Source organism: Macrotis lagotis, chromosome 5, assembly GCF_037893015.1.
Source record: "Macrotis lagotis isolate mMagLag1 chromosome 5, bilby.v1.9.chrom.fasta, whole genome shotgun sequence".
Lineage (NCBI taxonomy): Eukaryota > Metazoa > Chordata > Mammalia > Peramelemorphia > Peramelidae > Macrotis > Macrotis lagotis.
Window position 1 is genome coordinate 204,598,289 of NC_133662.1, and position 19,368 is coordinate 204,617,656.

Here is a 19,368-nt window from a genome sequence, read left to right on the forward strand (position 1 = left end):
AATCTTTAGAAGGAATATTATTTTTTTAATTTCTGAAGAAAATAACTTACTCTTTCACCAGGATCACCAGGAGGTCCAGTGGGACCTTGCAGACCAGGAGGACCCATGAGACCCTATGAATAAATAAATTCCAAGCCCAATCTTATTAGTAGTATCATCAATATTCATGGAAATGCATTTACTAAAATATATTTCATAAGTATACCCTAATCAATATAAACAACTGGATTAAAAAGTCTCCAAATATATTAGCTTGGTATCTACCTCTACTTTACTGTATAAGAATATATAGACATATATATATATATATATATATGTCACAATGTATCAATAGGTTATTATTATTATTATTAATTATTATTAACTCATTGTTCCATGGAGTTACTTCAACAAGGGTATATTCCAAAGAGATATTCTAAGAAAACTTGATTATTTACTATTACAAATGAGCACATAGAAAGGTGGAACCAGGAAAAAGCATAGATCAATAAAGAACTGAATTTAAATTTCTGCTAGTGACACTCAGTTGTTTGCTCATGTTCAAGTCATTTTATCTTTCTGAGTGTCCAGTTTTATAAATGTGTCTCTATACCACAATAATATTATAGGTGTTTTCCTGATTTTATATATGAGAAAAGAGGTGGTGTGGCAGGAGAGCAATACCATCAGAAGTGGAAAAATCTGGGCTTAAATTCCATTCCCTACCCTCTACCCACATTGAGCATGTAAGTTTACAATTTCATTGGCATAGGGAATTCTTAATAAGGAAAATTCCTCTTTTGATGTACAAAGATATCTTTTGTGAAACACTTTTAAAATTTTCTTTGGGCACTATGAGGTTTTGTAACTTCCTCTGGATAACAACTCCTATGTTGAAAATACTAGACTTGAAGTTAGGTTCTCTTCTTATTGGTAAGTTTCTCTCCATTATTTTATAAAACAGGATAATATTTACATTTCACACTTCACAGGGTTGCTATAAAGATCAAATGATATAATGTATGGAAAGTACATTGCAGACTTCAAAATGTTATATGCCATCTGTTCAAATGATTATTGTGAAATTACATTACTGAGATAATGGCAATATTTTTTTTAAAAGATACAAGCTCATTTTACTGTTCTTTACATTAAAAAATTCACTAAGACATTATATTGAATTCAGTTGAAATCAGCATAAATAAAAACCCTAAAACAGAGTTTAACATGTAGGATCAGCACAAATATCTTTTGTAATTATTATTATTATAATGGTCATTGAAAATAAATATTTCAGTAAACTAAGAAAAGTTTAAAATGTATAAATTCAAAGACAAGTATAAACAACCAATCTATCTAAATTTTGAAGAAAATAATCAAAAAACAGAATTTTAAAAATATTCACATACAGCAGGTCCAGCTGGTCCAGGTGGTCCTTCAATAAGCATCCCCTATGTTAAAAAAAATTGTATAGTAATTATCTTTCAGAGAAGCCAAAATTATATGCAAATCTTTGACTTGAAGCATAAAAATTAGAAGTTTTAGTTGTTGGATTTCTTCCTACAGAGCAAAGTACAATATTTAACATAGTAGTCAGATAAAAATAATCACTGAATGAATTTAAATCAAAAAGCATTTATTAAATTCCTATTATGTTCTATGTAATTCTTGATATTAAGAATATAAAGATAGAAAGAAAATTGTTCCTCATACTAAAGGCTTGCATTCTGTGGGTGGAAATAACATGTACACAAACATTACAAATCCTAAGTCATTTGAGGGGGATGCTATCAACTGAAGGAAAGTCTCAAGAGATGCTTTCTACTAAAGGAGTTGCATTTGAGCTGTTTTAAAAGGAGAAGACTCAGTGAAGATTTGGGGCACTCTGTGGAATGGCATATAATTAAGAACCAGAGAGAACTTTTACTCTAATTTTGTTGTGGTATATGCTTGCTGCTGGAAAAAGTTCAACCTATCTAGAACAAAAATTGTATTAAAGGGAATATTAAAAAATCAGTCTAGAAAAATGAAGTAGAGTAGCGGCTACATGGCACAGAGGATAAAGCACTGGCCTTGGAGTCAGAAGTACCTGAGTTCAAATCCGGACGCAGACACTTAATAATGACCTAGCTGTGTGGCCTTGGACAAGCCACTTAACCCCATTGCCTTGCTAAAAACTAAAAAATAATGAAGGAGAGGTAGAAAATGCTAAAGATAATTTAATGGAATATTTGGACACTACAATAGAGGATTTTTACTATTTTCTTTCTACAGGAAATCATAAGCTGATGCCATAAAGAGAGCAAAACCTAGAAAATATTGTATGCTACAACAGCAACAATGCATGATGATCAACTATGATAGACTTGGCTCTTTTCAGCAGCTCCATAGTGATCAAAAACATTATAAAAGGCTTGTGATTGAAAATACCATCCACATCTTTTTATTCTGATGCTTCTTTCACAAAATGACTAAAAGAGAGATATGTCTACTATGAGTGTACATTCATAACTTATATCAGATTGATTTCTGTTTTGGGGAGGAGGGAGGGAGAAAATTTTGGAACTCAAAATCTTACCAAAGTGAATGGTAAAAACTATCTTTACAAGTCAATGGAAAAAATACTTTAAGACAATAAAAAAAAAAGAAAATGTACCAGCATATCTCAGTGGTAAAATTTCTATTATGAGAAAAAATTTCTTTTTTATGCAGTTTCAATAGTCTAAAAATAATCTAATTGATTCCTAAATATTAAATGATTTCCTAAAACATGTCAGATTAAATATTGACCCCCAAATGTCTACCTCCTTAAACTTATTAAACAAAGGAAAAACTAAAATAAAAAATAGATCATTTTTCAAATCTACATTTAGTTGGAAATAAAATTATACTATTTAATAAACTAATTATATAGTTATTCATTGTCATCTTTTTTTAAACTGGTAAAGCAAAGTTCACTTTAAAAACCTTCAATAGATTCAAAAAAACCAAAATAAAAATAAAAATCATCAATAGTTTGTGGGAAGCCTCTGGTCTACCACTCCACATTCTTTCTACCCATGCCACATATAATCAGCAGCAACATTTTTTAACCATGGTATCATCAGAGTATTTACCATGAATATAGCATCATATTCCACTTTAAGCATCCTATACTTTTCTGATTGCCACATACACTACACTGTGGTAATAGATACAAAAAAGAATTGATTGCCCCTGAGTTTGACAAACAGGATAATGCTCATCTAGAAGTCTCCTTCTTCATGAATGGCATTTTCATATTATTTAAAGCAGTCATCAGTTTTTTTGAGAAGTAGTTCACTATTTGTGTTGTTGGATCAAGCTAGGGATCACGCAAAGAGAAGACAAAATTCCAGGAGGGTACCCATTTTCCCCCCACTGTTGAATTCTCAAGAGGGAGCTAGTATGATATAATGGAAAGGCTTCAGGAGATATGAGTTTAAGGTTCAGCTTTGTTGCTTGCTTAGGATAAACCAATTAGTCTCCCTGATTTCTCATGGAACTACAGAATGACCACTGGCTCTGGAGTATGAGGATCTTGATTCAAGTGTCACCTTTGATATCTACATGTGATGTGAACTTAGACAAATCACTTATCCTGCATGAGGCTTAGTTTACCTTTTGCAAAATAAGAGGTTTGACATGGATAATTTCTAAGTTCCCTCCATTTATAGATCTATGATTCCACAGTCTAAAAAGATAAGAATAACTATATAGCTTCTACAACTTTCTTCCCCATCTCCATCTCAGATCTGTTGGATTAAGCATTGAGCTTCCTCCCATGATATTTACAAGCTGCATATTGACTGCACACTACTGCTCACAACTCTACAGAAGCTGCATTCATGCCAGAGGGATTTTGGATGAGCATTCTCCTTTTTTCATAAAGATAGGGAACATCCAATTCTTTGTTACCATAGGTAGAACATTGTCTGTGTGTCCACAGTATAGTGTGGATCCAAAAAAAGTTCAGGAAGTTTGAAGATGGAGAAAATTCTTGGTCACAGTATATAATCATGGAGCAATAGAGTCATGCTAATAAGTATATAATCATAAGAAAACAATTAGTCAATCACAAAATCTGTTATCAGTTATAGAAATTTAGATTTTGTTTTTAATTATTTCTATGTGGAGTTTCTGAATCACCTAATTTATTTAACATTCTCATGAATTATAAACACTTATATACCCACTATTATCTTAAATATGATCCAAGAAGTATAACTTCAAATTATAGGTTAAAAAATAATCACCTAAAGAACACAATCACATTAAATTTTAAAACATGTCTTCATGACTACTCACAGGTTCAACCACTGCTGGTTCTCCTTTCTGTCCCTTTTCCCCATAGGCTCCATGGCCATGTATCTGACCAAAGAAAAATTAAAATAAAGACTAAATAAGTGTGATTATACATAACACATTGCTATTAAAATTGACTTCACTTGTTTCAACATTTAAAAAAAATAAATCATTTTAAGAAAATATCACCAGCTTAGACAAAATAGATGATGCAAGCAGAATTTTTATTAAAACTTAAAATTATACTGAATTATTGTGTTCATCAAAATATGAATCCTAACAGCATTTCAACGGGTAGATTTAAACTATCATTAGAGTATTAAGATAAAACTGAATTTTATATATATGAACATATATATAAAGTTAATATTTGCTAAAGTAACATGAGTTTAACAAGAACTATGAAGACACATTGTTAACTCTCCTAGTTAGATTATGCAAGGGAACTTTTTAATTATTTAAATTATCTTCCCCACCAGAGAAAGATTTTCCTGTAATCATACTTATGAAGAAAAGCATGTAGAGTACTTTGTTTGAGGTTAGCACTCATAATCCTCTTGGGAAACAAAAAATAAAAGTTAACATCTTGAGGCTGAAAGAACAATAAGACCAAAGTGAAAAGACTTAAAAACAAATACAAACAAATAACATTCATGTTTGGTCTGATACCAACTTACACTTGTTTCTGTGATATCAGTTTCAGCTGGTACACCTGGACCAAATTCTTCATTTGTGGGATTGGTGGGTTTATCTTCATATTCCTTATATTCATAAAAATCATATTCTCCTAAATCTCCATCTACCAGAAGACCAGAATCCCTGCCGTCTACTCCTTTGCTTTCATATTGGTTATCCTCGAATTTTTTTCTCTGGGAATCATAATCCTCTCCAGTTATGTATTCTTCAGTAAATACTTCTTCAACTGGATCTTGCTATTTATTCAAGTAGTAAAGGATTGGAGAACATGAGGGTTATTGTTAGTAAAGCAATTAAAGCATTTCTTGATACCAGATGGCAGTATGTCATAAAAAGTTAGGTCAGTAATATTATAGGTTGTTTTTTGTTGTTGTTTTTAACCTGAAGGCCTAGAAAGCTTAGCCTTTCAGGAAAATTGAAAGGTATTTCAATAAAATGAAAGAAATACTGCTTTCAAGTTTGTTTATTTTTTTACTTCCGTAGGGAGTTTTGCAAATATTTCACATGAAGTTGAACATGTGCATTTGCCAGTTCAATTAAAAACTGTTATGGTTAGTCAACTCAATTTCATAAGTTGAATGTCATATTTTGAACAAGTAAAATTGAAATGAAATGTGAAAACACATACACAATACTTTATTAAAAAATTACATAGAACACATTTAACAGTCCAATTGTTCCACCGATGAGATCAGTAATTTTTTACTATTGTGAGCAACATAATGCAAGTTTAAATATTTCAACTTTTATAAATATAATAAAATATTATATGTCTGCCTGTATAATATTTTATATATCTATAATGATTTTGCAGAACATTTAGTAAGTTGAGTAATATAAGTTCTCTCAATGAGATTCATATTTGGAGTGATCAAAAGCAAATGAAATTCTAAATGTATTCCACAAAAATCACTGAATAAAGTTGAAAATTTTTAGGTCTTTATATAACTCTTGCATCCTCTAGTTGCTTATTCAAAAAATAATCCAACACAAAGTAATGATTTAAAAGTATTAATTCTTTCAATAGTATCTTATCTGAGATGTACAGAAACAAGCTATAGATATATTTCACAGTACAGTCAAAAAGTAACCCATAATTTCACTTGTACAACGTTTACCAGACTGTTCACCACTGGGAGGGTTGGGGGTTGGAAGGGGAGGATAGTGCAAAAATGTGTAACATGATTATGCAAGTTGGATGAATGAGAAATCCTAAAGAGAAATAGCAAGCTGTTATGACAAACTATTTGTTTGAAATAATGTAATTGAATTTTTCCTAAGTCACATGCTTTAAGGGGCAGCTGGATGGCACAGTAGATAGAGCAATGGTCCTGGAATCAGGAGGATATGAGTTCTAATGAAACCTCAGACACTTCAAAATGGCTTAGCTGTGTGTCCATGGACAACTCACTTAACCCCATTTCCTTGCCAAAAAAAATCATATGCTTTATCCTGCTACATTATGAATATTATGAATTAGATGTCATGCCAACACTGAAGGTTTATTTTTAAATTTTGCATAAAATTATGTAAGTTAAGAAACTAATATTATGACCATGGACTAAAGCAAAAAACCTTTTGACTGCAAAATTATTGCTTGTAGACCAAAAAATCATATTATACATTGAGTATAATGCTGAATTTTTTTGGCTATATCCACAATAGATCTGTAACTTTTGGGAACACATTTACATTAGATATGCCTTAAAATTTCAACCCCCAATAAAAATGTTCAAAAATAAAAAATATATTTCTTATTATCATTTCATAGCTATGTTTTGGTGTTAAATAATAACAAAGCACAAACTATAGGGAGTTATTATTCTAACAATAGCATCTCTCTCAATTATATTTTTTCATATCCAATGGCATGGCTAATAAAGGTTTTGATTTCAATTGTTTGGGGGGCATTAACATATTATTTCATCAATACTTACACTTAGAACAGTGTCTGATACATAGCATTTGCTTAATAAATCTTTTGTGAATTTTAAAAAATGAATGCTATGAAATTATAAAAACCAAGCCAGGTCAAATAAGAAACAATCAATCTATCATCTAAATATCATTCCAGAAAGTTTCATCATCCAAAGTTTGACCATTGGGTGGTATACCATTTTATTCCATAAAGTGCAGAGTCATGATATGCAACATATATGTATATGTGTGTATATAGATATAAATTTAAATCATATGAACTTTAAGCATTGGAGTAACTCAACATATAAATAAATATCAATTTTTCAAAAGGGTACATTTAAAAATAAGTGCTTTTTTTTGCAGTCTCTGAAGTTTAGTAGTCTAGAATATAATACTTATAGATTGTATATTAAAGTCAAATATCATAAAACTCTGAATATTACTAAACCAACTAAAGTCTTTTTAAAAAGGCTAAAATAGATTTAGTCAGAACAAAGATTCTCTAAGAGCAGGGGAAAAAAGTTAAATAAGTTGATAAGAATGAAAGAAGAAAGGAAAAGAGAGAATATAAAGAGCAATGGGAAAGAGGAAGAAGTGAGGGAAAAATATCCTGAAATAATGGGATGAAAATGAAGTTGAAAGACCATCGCTAGAAGTGGAGAAGTCTAGATTCTAGTACCACTCCCAGGCTATAAGTAACTAAGGAAGTCATTTAAATTCTCTAGACCTTTATCTCTCTTTTTTCTTCATTTTTTAAAATGAAACAAATGGTGTTAAGTAACTTTCTTAGGGTCACACAGTTAGTGTCAAGTAACCTCCTGGCACCCAAGCTAGTGTCCTGTCCATTGCGCCACATAGATGTCTCTTTAGGCTCTTTACCTGTAAAGTGAAACCGATGAATCAGATGGTCATTCAGGTCCTTTTGACCTTAAAATTTAAGGAGTTACAAGTAAAATGTTTCTAGATTAAAACTTTTATATTTCTTTTACACTGTGAGGTATAAGGGAAATTATAAAGTTATTTAAAACTTTTTTGGCTTACATCAATAATTCTTGTGATTCTTATACTATTTTTATATTTCATGTATGACATTTATTCCCAGTTTCTGGTTTTAAGGATTATGATAAATATGATGTGACTTAGAGCAAACTTGTTTTTGTACATCTCTTAAGATTTTTTTAAATGAACTATCTGAAAGACATTCACAATTAGCAATTATTACCCCTGAACAATTAAGAAAATTTTAGCTTTGAAAAATTGTCTTTAGTAAGTCTTACTACATATTCATGAAAAAATTGGACAGCACATTGTGCTTAATTTTCAACTGAAGTCAATGTGACTTTATCCCTGGATGTATTTTTATTTCAACTATATTCCTTTCTTTTATTTTCTCCCAAAACTTGGAATATTAGAGACATCGATATTTTCAACACAATTAAGAAATGCTGGCCTTTCACAGAATTAGTTGACTTATGAAATGAGCTTTATTAAGAACTATTGAAAAATAATAAACACTTTTCTTACCTTGGCAAAAAGCATGAAAAGATATGATTTTTTCAGAGATTGTAGAATTCTTCCAGAGTGAATGAAGTATGTTATATATAAAATAATATTACATTGTAAAAAATACAATTATAAATAAGTTCTTTTAATATCTATTACCTCATTTGGTCCTGATACCCGCCTAGGATTTTGAGTCTGGTAGCTTTCAGATGTTCCATAGTTGTATTCTTGAAAATCATCAACAACATTTGCCTAGTGATAAAATTTTAAAAGAAACCTATTACTAAGAATTTTAGGTAAGTCAAAAGATTTTAGGAATAATAACTTAATTGGGTTATGTTATTAGCCAGAGACGTATTAATCTAATTGGGTTAGAACTATGACTCGTTATCACAGATCTTCCGGTCTTAATTTTGGAGAGATCTTGATTTGTCTTTTCATTGCTACCTTTACACCTAGTCTGCCTCTGGCTGCAGCCTGGTAACTTTTCTTCTTCTTGGATGCATTTTTTTCAGATTTTGGGGGCGTGACCTTTTTGGATTTTCCCTTTGAGTTACTGGTCACTGTCCTCTTCTTCTTTTGGGAATTTGATTTCTTTTTCTGCAAAAATGTGGTGAAAAATGCAATGGATAACATAAATAAAATGAAGAGGGAATTAGGGTGTGAATGAAAGGAAAGCTAAAGCACAGGTAAAAATGACCAGTTAATCTTCAAGTCTCCTTCTGTCAAATAAAAGTAACTGATGTTCAGGGGGAAAAAAAGACTGAATGGAAAAAAGTATGGTGAGTTTGATGGACAAATGATGACATGACAAACTACATGAAGACAAAGAACAGGACACCACATAAAAAACAGGCTTTTTCATTGTTACCTCAGTTTGTGCTATGGTTTCCTCAATTAGTGTGGGTGCCTCTGTTATACTTTCAGCCTCTTTATATTCTGCTTCCCCATACTCATAGTCATATTCGATAATATCTTCAGGTGCATACTACATTTCAGAGGGGAAAATATCAAGCAACTATGTTAACAGCAAGATATGATGTTAGTGGTAGAAAGAATCTTCTTAACTTTTACTCACGGTAAAAGGTTAAGCAATGCACTATTGCTATGTTTTGAGAAAAAATAGAACTATTGTATTTTTCTTATTTATAATAAAATACAATAATAATGAAAAAGCAAGTTTATTGATAAGGGAGAATATAAAATAGGAGTTAGGATATTGAAGAAATTTGAAAGTTTGGCAATTAATTTGAATATTTCATTGTATATTAAAGAACAGCGTTAAAGTCAGCATTAAAATCATGTCATTTCAGATGACTGTATATCATAAAATGTTCATAAGAAAGTATCCAACAGTAATTTTAATAGGCACACATCATTTCTTTTGCACAAACATCTTCCCTGAATGCAATATGTTAAGGATGTCTTCCAAAAAGGAGTCAATTTTATTAACTAAATCATTCCAAGGAAAAAGTTTATTGCCAAAAATCACCTATCTTCCAAAATCTTCATTAAGTGACAATTAATGCTACTTGAAATGACAACTCATGACATATTATGAATGGTGAAATACTTCATTTTCAGATGTGCTAATAGGAAAGATGATTGAACCAACATGAATAGTCACCATTAATAATTTTTCAGTACCTAAATAGGAGTAATGACTTCAGAGGATCTCTGTACCCTTTTACTTCTGTGAACTTGAAATCAACCTCTTTGGGCCATATATCCCTCATTTGCAAAATAAGGGTACAGGATAGATATATCTTCTAATTCTAGATCTTTGAGTCAAGAACATTGATAGGGAGTACCCAGAGGAGACCAACCAATAAAGTTAATAAAATTTTGAGTTCATGAAGGAATAGGCCTAGTTGAGAAAACTTTGCATAAATAATTTGAAGGACAAAAAAGAGGGGCTATGATGACTGTGATCAAATATTGAAAATTTTATCATATGGAAGATGGAATTCAGCTCATTTGATTTGAACTGATCTAAAGATCAGAATCAGGGCAATTAATTGGTTAAAGTTGGAAAGATAAGCATTTAGTCTATGTGTCAATAAAAACTTTGTAAAAGAAAAAAAAATACTTGTTAATAACACAAGCTGTTCAGAAGTGGAATTTATTGCCTTGATAGATGGTGGCCTCCCCTTGTTGGAAGTCTTTAAACAGAGGCTGAATAACCACTTATTAGGTAACTAATAGTGGGACTACTATGCCATAGAGTTTGACAAGAAGGTCTCTGAGATCTCTTACATCTCACAAATTGTTTGATTCTGTGATCTCTATTCAACAGATAAAATCTACTGAAAGAAGTCACAAATCTAGTTAAAGGAGCTTTTAAGTTAGGGTGTATGAACTTTCAAGGAAAAAAATTGATAAGTGTGCTTCAATATAATTGGTTTCCTTTGTAAGTAAATGTAATTTCTTTTATGCTTTAAAAACATCATTCTGTGAAAAGGTCCATAAATGAAATTTAGAAGCCACCTAGGTAGGGTCTCATGACAAAAAAAGACTGAGAATTCCCAATCTAAAGTATGTAAGCTAATCATAAAGTCAAAAATCCATTATTTCTACCAAGATAAGGAGGTTCAAATGTTGCTTAATTACTATTATAAATGAATGAATAAATAAATAAATATCTTAAAAATCTTCATGAGATTAAGAGGCCAATGAGTTCCTACCTGTGGGAACTTTGCCATGATTTAAAATAATATAGTTCTATTCTAACAACATAGTAGATTTATAGATTGTAGCTATACTGGATAGCTTAGTCTGGAGATTTATTGACACAGAAGGAAAGGAGTCTCATATATAAATATATATATATATATATATATATATATATATATATATATATATGAATTATCTTTCCAAGACTATAAGAATCCAAAGCATAATTCTTTCTAGAAAATATTTTATCAAATAACTGAAATTATGTTCAAATAAGCACCATTCTAACTTACATCAACCTAAAATTTGTCAAATTGTTTCTATATTCTATTAACAAAACACTTGCAAAATTCTTGCTTTTTCATTAAATTCAACTATTGCAATAATAGCCTGTTGTTTTAGTTAAAAGAAAATCTCAAATAATTACATACTACTGCACATATATTTGACATAAAAGCTTTATAAAGCTATGAAATTTGGTATGCACTATATTAATCAGTAATTAATCAAAGTAAATGAGTTTCAAAACAAAACTTCCCTTTTAAAAATCATGTGATTTCTAATAATCCCTGAAATGACATGGAAATAAGTAAAGGTGTTTGAGGCATATAAAAATTTGCCAGATGAATAGAAAAACACACAGCATATAAAATGAGGCTGCAAATTCAAGCAAAAGTTACAGATAACCAATTTTACCTTTCCTTTGGAAGATAGAATCTTTATTTGCCAATGATTTTTCCACTAAATCCAAGCTTGGTTTCATAAGGAATTCCCTGTGGTGAGCTGACAATAAAGCTCTTGGTTCAAAGGAAGTTTGGAACTATGGATATATTTCAAGGTGCTGTGGTACTGTAGGGTTTCCCCTTTTCCACATCAGCATTCAGACAAGGTATTGTTAATGGTTTTCTGTTCCTTAGCTCCATTCTGCTACTCTAGGGGGGGATCTTACTTAAATGGCTCTGGCTTAGGAAGAATTGTTTTTTAATTCATACCTGTAAATAAATTAGGTTGCCCCAAGTGCCTCTTGTTTTCTCTTTAAATCATTATGCGAAAAGAGGAAATGGTGTTTAGTAAGCTTAGCAGTCAAAAAAAGACGTTGGATGCAAATAAAAATCAATCAATGAATAAATATTTCAAAATACTTTTAAATATTTATTAAACATATAATCTATTAAAATATATTTATACTCAGTATAAATATGTATTTATATGTTCATATAGGTACATAAAATGTAATAGATTTCTTGTATTATTAGCTTAATACAATCTTATGAAGAAACACTGCCTTTCCTAAAACTGACTTGCAAATGATTTCTGGTTTTTGTCACTACCTAATTATGTCTTTGATAAGATTTACTTCCCTCTCTGGGTCTCAGACTCCTTACTTATGAAATGATGGGTTAAGGGTAAGATAATTATTTCTGAGATACTTCAAAATCTAAAATTCTATCACTCAGCAATTCAAATAGGTTTACTTAGTTTGTGTTATGACATCTTATTAAAATTTATAACTATAGATTTAATACAAATAATATTTACCAAAATGAAATGAGACAGAGAGAACAAAAGAAAGAAGGCAAAAGATAAACTCTTTTTCCTGTAATATATATTTCTAAGAGATTAAATTACTTTGTTTCATTTTAACTCCATGCAAGAAGTGTTCAGAATTTTTGCACAATTCAATATCAAAAAATTCAAAATTAAGCTATTATATTGTTCCTAGATTAAATTAATAATCTAGCTTTATTAGGATTATTATTAGTAATAGTACATGATTATTCAATTTACTGAGTATATTATTGATAAAATAATGAAAACAAGAAAGAAAAATTTTGTTTCAATTTTATCTTCATTTTTTCAATTCCTGGCACAGAGTAAGACATAGTAAATGCTTGTTGACTGACTAGAAAATAAGAGGATGGGAAATCAAGAAAATACCAAATAAAAAAATTGTGCAAATAAAAGCATACTTCTGCTTATTATAATAATAAAAATGAAACTCATAATAAGCATTCTTAGTAAAAATAGTGACAACCTTCAAAGTCACATATTTTGAAAGAAAATTGTTATCTAAATTTCAATATTCATAGGTAATGGCTATCATGTATTTCAATTTCAAAATATTCATATATAACTGCAAATACATATATGATTACTTGGTACACCTTCTGTTTGATTTCCTGTCTTGGGAAGGACAAAGGTCATTTGTAAATCAAATATTAAAATGCTAGCATGCAATATAATTGCCTATATTAGAATAAAAAAGTTGATACTGAGGAATAATTTGATCATAACAACTTGAAATTCACTGAATAATTCTGATACGAAAACAGTTAATACTGTAAGATAAAAAACAATAAAACCTGAGATTCTTTGAATATTTTAAGTTCCTTTTCACTGTTACTTGTTCATTTAAACAAGAAATAATTTATTGTTTTATTATTTTAGCAAAAAGGAAAGTTCAATTTATTGTTTATCAAATGTACATGTGACAGAACAGGAGTACTATCAAGTAAGGATTTTTAGTTTAGGTATAAAAAAGAAGGAAATGAAAACTATCAAATTGGACTTGGAGTTAGAAAGTCTTGCATTTGAATGTAGCCTCACACAAATACTAGGTGCATGATGTTTAATAAATTATTTAACTTTCTCTCTCAACATCATATTTATCCTCTATAAAATTATAGTAATAATAGTAAATTCTTTACAGGCCTCTTGTGAAGATCAAAAAGATATTGTATAAAACTCTCTGCAAACCTTAAAGTATGAAAAAGTCATATCTCTTGTTAGTGATTAAGTAAAATTGTAATATCATCATAAGGACATAAACTTGGGAGAGAAAAGTGAAACACTAGAAATTATTAGCATTATTATATACAACCAAATCTGGAATATAGCCATAATGAATAGCCATAATGAATTTATAAGGCAAAATCATTCCTTAGTCTCTAAAAATAATTTTTCCCCTTCTAATCTCTTTTATTTTTTTTATTTTTTGTTTTTTAGATTTTTGCAAGGCAAATGGGGTTAAGTGGCTTGCCCAAGTCCACACAGCTAGGTAATATTAAGTGTCTGAGACTGGATTTGAACCCAGGTACTCCTGACTCCAAGGCCAGTGTTTTATCTACTACGCCACCTAGCTGCCCCCTTTTATTTGTTTTTTTATCTTATTTTACCTTACTTTATCTTATCAATAAAGAACCATGTATGTATGTGTGCAAGTATTTATATATGAGTATATAGACACAATACATATATATATATATATATACATACACACACACACACACACACACACGTGTGTGTGCATATGGGGAGAGAAGCAAATACATAAGAAGACATACATGGAAGAGCAATTACTTCATCAATCATCATCATGGACATTCAGATATCGTAGATTTCAGGAGATAAGAATGACAATTACTGAGATTACACAATGCACCAAAATGTTGAATGCTAAAACAACAATCAATAGTCCTACAGACCCACTGACACTAATCTCCCCTTTCCTGTTATCCTTGATATTCCAAGAAAATACTAAGACAAATTATAAGAAGATAGTGATAAAATAAGATACCCTTGGGGAATAAAATAAATTCAAGCTCAGTATAAAAATTACTCTAGATTACAAATGTTGGGAAAGAACCAGGTCATTTTCATATATTTCTTCTATCTTTGATATCTCACCACTTCCTATCAAATGTTGGGGTCAAGGATCAGTTTTAATTACATACCCTAAAATTATATCCAAGCAAAACTTATTACACAAATATGCATTGTCTGGAGTACACTTCTGATGCTTAAAAGAATATTCTTACACTGGTTATTTTCTTTAAATTCAATTCTCATGCTAAAAAGAAGTCTCTGGGGGAAATATGCATTTAATATCTCTCTCACTTAATCAACATGCATTCTCTTTAGAAAAAATCAGTTAAAACCAGCCAGTAATAAATATTTAGATAGAAGAGAAAATATTGTGTGTTACATTTCTGAGAAATTATATAATGTCTTGATCCCTAAATCCATGACATCTTCTTTCAAGGATATATATCTTCTCTCTCTCTCTCTCTCTCTCTCTCTCTCTCTCTCTCTCTCTCTCTCTCTCTCTCTCTCTCTCTCTCTCTCTCTCTCTCTCCCCCTCCCTCCCTCCCTCCCTCCCAAGTCCAAATTTATGCAGTCTCTTCCAATAATAGCCTTAAAGTGCTGTCTGGAATTTTGAAATATTAAGTGACTTGACCAAGGTCACATTGTTAGTAGAACTGTAATTGAACTGACATAGAGGACAATTTTAATTCAGTTTGCCACATTGTATCATTTGAATCTCTTATTCAGTAAAGCTCTGAGTCAATAATCATCAGCATCTATATTCCTATCAAATCATGGATCAACCTGACATATCATTTTACATATAGAAATGTTATTTTAAGACGGGATAGATAGATGATATATAGATGATAGAAAAATAATTAGATAAAACATTTATTATTTACTATGTATGGACAGAGCTTGAAAAATAATTGCTCCTAAACAACATGAATACATTCTTACTATCATTTTTGGAAATGTTTCAGAAAGATTGGGTTTCTCTTGGAATTTCAAATGAAAAGGACAGAAATAAAGGACTAATTTTTACTATAGCAATTATGTATTATTATTTTAATTTGATGAACCAATTTTGACACAAAAAATGTTAACTCTATAGACCATGCTGGAAGATGACATTTTTTCTGACTACCTAAATAGTAATAAAGTGATAACTAAATTAAAAAAGATAAGCTGTCATCTTAAATTGTAACTACGTTCCATTTTGAAACCAATATTTCTCAATCTTGCTATATAATTTGTTCTAAAAAGAAATAATATATTTATTTATAAAGAGAAAAATAGTCTTCTTAGCTTCAATACATATCACTTACTTTTTAGAATTTAATATACCTTGGTATTTCAAAACATTTTTTTTGAGACTGTGGTTCAATAAGGAAATACAGCAGTTCCTCATGACTTGATTCTACTGCTACTTGGAATGGAAGCTTTGACTTCCTCTATTACAGACTTGCCATTTTAGAGCCAGATGGAAAGTCAATTCAATCACCTTTATCTTTACTGTTGCTCAGAATTCCTGAACTCTGCCTCCACAGTGGCAAGTGATTATACCTGTGTGCCATCATGCCTAGTTCAAAATACTTTCAACCACATAAACATCACAAGAAAAGAAAAATACTGAAAATTATCACATACTTTATGGAAGATAAAGTTGATTTAATATAAATCAGAAGGCTAATTCTTGATGTCTTTCAAAAAGATTTTTAGTAAAAGTTGAAATGCATGCATAAAATGGACATACGCTCATACAAAAGAAAGATACTATATTTAAAATATTCTGAAAGGAAAAAAATCTTTTTTTATAACAGAAAATTATAAAAGTGTCTTCTCTTCTCTTTGGAGTCTTAGGGTGTCACCTCCTAGAATGGAGTAGAATGCTACAATATGAAGAATAGAATAAGGTTATTGATTTACTTTTAAACATGTCAAGAACAAAATAAACAATTCTAAGAAATGTATGAAAATATGATTCAACAAGGATTGGGTTTCCATGTATATGTGTGTACTCACCTCCTCAATATGTGGCTCCTGAGCCTGAGCAGAGTTGGGGCTGGGAGAATCACAGTCTGGGCTATAATGCTCACAGTAATCATAAGCTGCTTTAGGGTCAGCTGTAATTAATAGCTGCTGGATATCACCCTGCAGAGAAGCAAAAGGAGATTCATTTTAAATGAAAAATACATTTTCTTCCTTGAAGTAGATATTAAAGTCAAAAAAGTAGATAGATTTTCATAAACAAATAGAAGTCATTTAATTGTAATTCAAAAGTATATATATATACATATATATGTATATACATATATACATATATATGTATATACATATATATAAATATATATATATAATATATATATATATTATATATATATATATATATATATATATATACAGTCTTAAAATCAGGAGAGAAGTTAAGGACCCAGATTAAAGACTTTTACTGTTTGCATATTTCATGTTTGAGGAACACTATGGTATATTCAATTTCATACAATGCAGTGACTATATAAATAACTTTATTATATTTATAACTGGACAAAAACACGGTGAATAATCCTAAGGAAAAAAGGTGTCATGGAACTATGATTCATTCAAGAAATTTCCTGATTAGAAAATGCATTATACTAATTCAGATCAATATGTAAGTTCTAGAGACTTTTCTAGGATACTAATTAATTGCCTTGCCAATCATCACAGTTAGAATGTTGGAGGGGCAAGACTTGAATTTGTTCATCATGCCTCCAAGCTCAGCTTTTTATACACTATACTATTTTTCTTTTCTGAGAAAAAATGATTGAAAATGACATCAAATAAAAATGTTTCTATACAACTATTTATTCAAGATAAACACGTATCAATGAATAAAATTATTATTTTATTATTTATTATTTACCTGCCCCCAAAGTGATAAATTAATGAGTTAAAAATAACAAGTTTGCTTTATTCTTTTTATTTTTATGAAAACTGAATGGTTAGAGAATTCTTTCACAGTAATTATAAATTACACAAGTAGATATAAAATTAGGTATTAATGTTTGAGAGAAATGAGAAGAATAAAATTACAGAAATCATAAAGAATAAAAAATTACTTTTATTAACAGAAACTATATCACAGGATTATTTTATAAGAAAAAGACACCTAATCAGGTTCAAAAGAAGCAATTGAATTATTTGATATTGAATAAATTGAAAGATGATTGCTCTTCATTATTGAAGAAGACCATGACATTAGGAAGGTGATGCCAAGACAAGCATATGAATTGGATTTGAGTGAGGGGGGACTTTGCTAAGTCACTAAGCCCCATTTTCTCCTCTGGAATCATCCTGGTCCAGTGGCCAGATCTGAATCAGGATAGCTGGAGATGGTCCTGGATGTGAAGCAGTCAGTTTTAAGTGACTTGCCCAAAGTCACATAGTGTTGCATCCTCCTGACTCCAAGGCCAGTGCTGTGCCACCTAACCAGTAATATCTGAACAGGTGTTCTTTACTCCTACAAAATATAGACATTGTATCAATCCTGAAAAGTCTGATAAGTGTAGTGTTTCTAAGGAAATCAAAACAACTGTAAAATGGGTTTGTGGGTCATGGTCACCCTGAAGCACTCCAAATCCTGAAAGAATATGTGTTTTCAGTCAACCTGGGAGGTCATGATCAAGGTAGGTAACACAAAGGGATAAGAAATATCTTCTGTTCATCAAGGGAAGGAGTCCAACACTATCTTAACCTTTCAGGGAATAATATATAAAGCTAATGAACTATACTCACTGAAAAAATAAAACTTTTTCAAAGTTGGAGGACAGGAAAAGATGCATCTCTAATTACATATGGAACAGGTGATCCAAATCATTTAGGCTTTAGTAATAATGAAGAAGCCAGTTGTCTCTGTCATGCCTTCACTCTTTTGATATACTACTTAGTCATTTATTCAAGTTAAATTCTTCTCTTCCTTGTTTTGTTGTTAATGACAAGGAGAATCCAAAATCCTTTAGAAACTGAAGGGTAAATCACCAGATGTGGGGGAAAATGTCTATTTTTTAAAAATCTGATTAAGTTCTCTTCAAAAAGGAATACCTTACTTGCAATAAATGATAGATTCATATATGTTAAAGTCATTAGAGAAGCAAATTGCTATATGTTTTAATAATAATTTATGCATCAAGTACCCTGAGAAGGACCCCTAACTCAAAATACATTTAAAATTTGTTAGTGAAAATGCTCATTTAATAAATGTTTTCAAGAATGCATGTACACATTATCCTAACTAAAGTGATCTAATGCTAAACTGTTTTAGGTAACTATTTATTCCCCTCTGATGTTGATCAATATTTCTCATGGATACGAAAGATATAGGAGAAGAATAAAGATTATGAAGCTTATCTTCATTATTCAAGTGTAAGAAAGGGTGTGGTAAAATTTTAATTTTTAGTTTATATGAAATTTCAAGAATATTTAATTATTTTATTTATTTTATGTATTGTTTTATTTCAACAATTTTTGTCTTGTGTTCTTTCCCTACCCACATTCCAAATTTTATAATTTGTGATTATGAGGAAAAATTCAAATGCGTGCCCTTTTTAAAGGATAAGGAAGACATTTTCTATCTGAACATTCCCCTAAAATTTTCTTTTGCTTTGACCATTATGCTACATTCAACTTGGCTGACCTTTTCTTTCT

At 30.3% G+C, this 19,368-nt stretch overlaps 1 protein-coding gene across 1 annotated transcript in view; it reads right to left on the reverse strand.

The window, feature by feature from the left end:
* LOC141489455 (uncharacterized) overlaps nucleotides 1-19,368 on the reverse strand; it is a 216,996-nt gene that overhangs the window by 108,917 nt on the left and 88,711 nt on the right. Inside the window, exons 5-11 of the mRNA XM_074190069.1 lie at nucleotides 16,708-16,836; nucleotides 9,293-9,409; nucleotides 8,581-8,673; nucleotides 4,980-5,234; nucleotides 4,306-4,368; nucleotides 1,389-1,430; nucleotides 51-113 (exon numbers count right to left, since the gene is read on the reverse strand). Coding sequence (XP_074046170.1) covers nucleotides 51-113; nucleotides 1,389-1,430; nucleotides 4,306-4,368; nucleotides 4,980-5,234; nucleotides 8,581-8,673; nucleotides 9,293-9,409; nucleotides 16,708-16,836 — 762 coding nt within the window. The remainder of the gene's footprint in view (nucleotides 1-50; nucleotides 114-1,388; nucleotides 1,431-4,305; nucleotides 4,369-4,979; nucleotides 5,235-8,580; nucleotides 8,674-9,292; nucleotides 9,410-16,707; nucleotides 16,837-19,368) is intronic.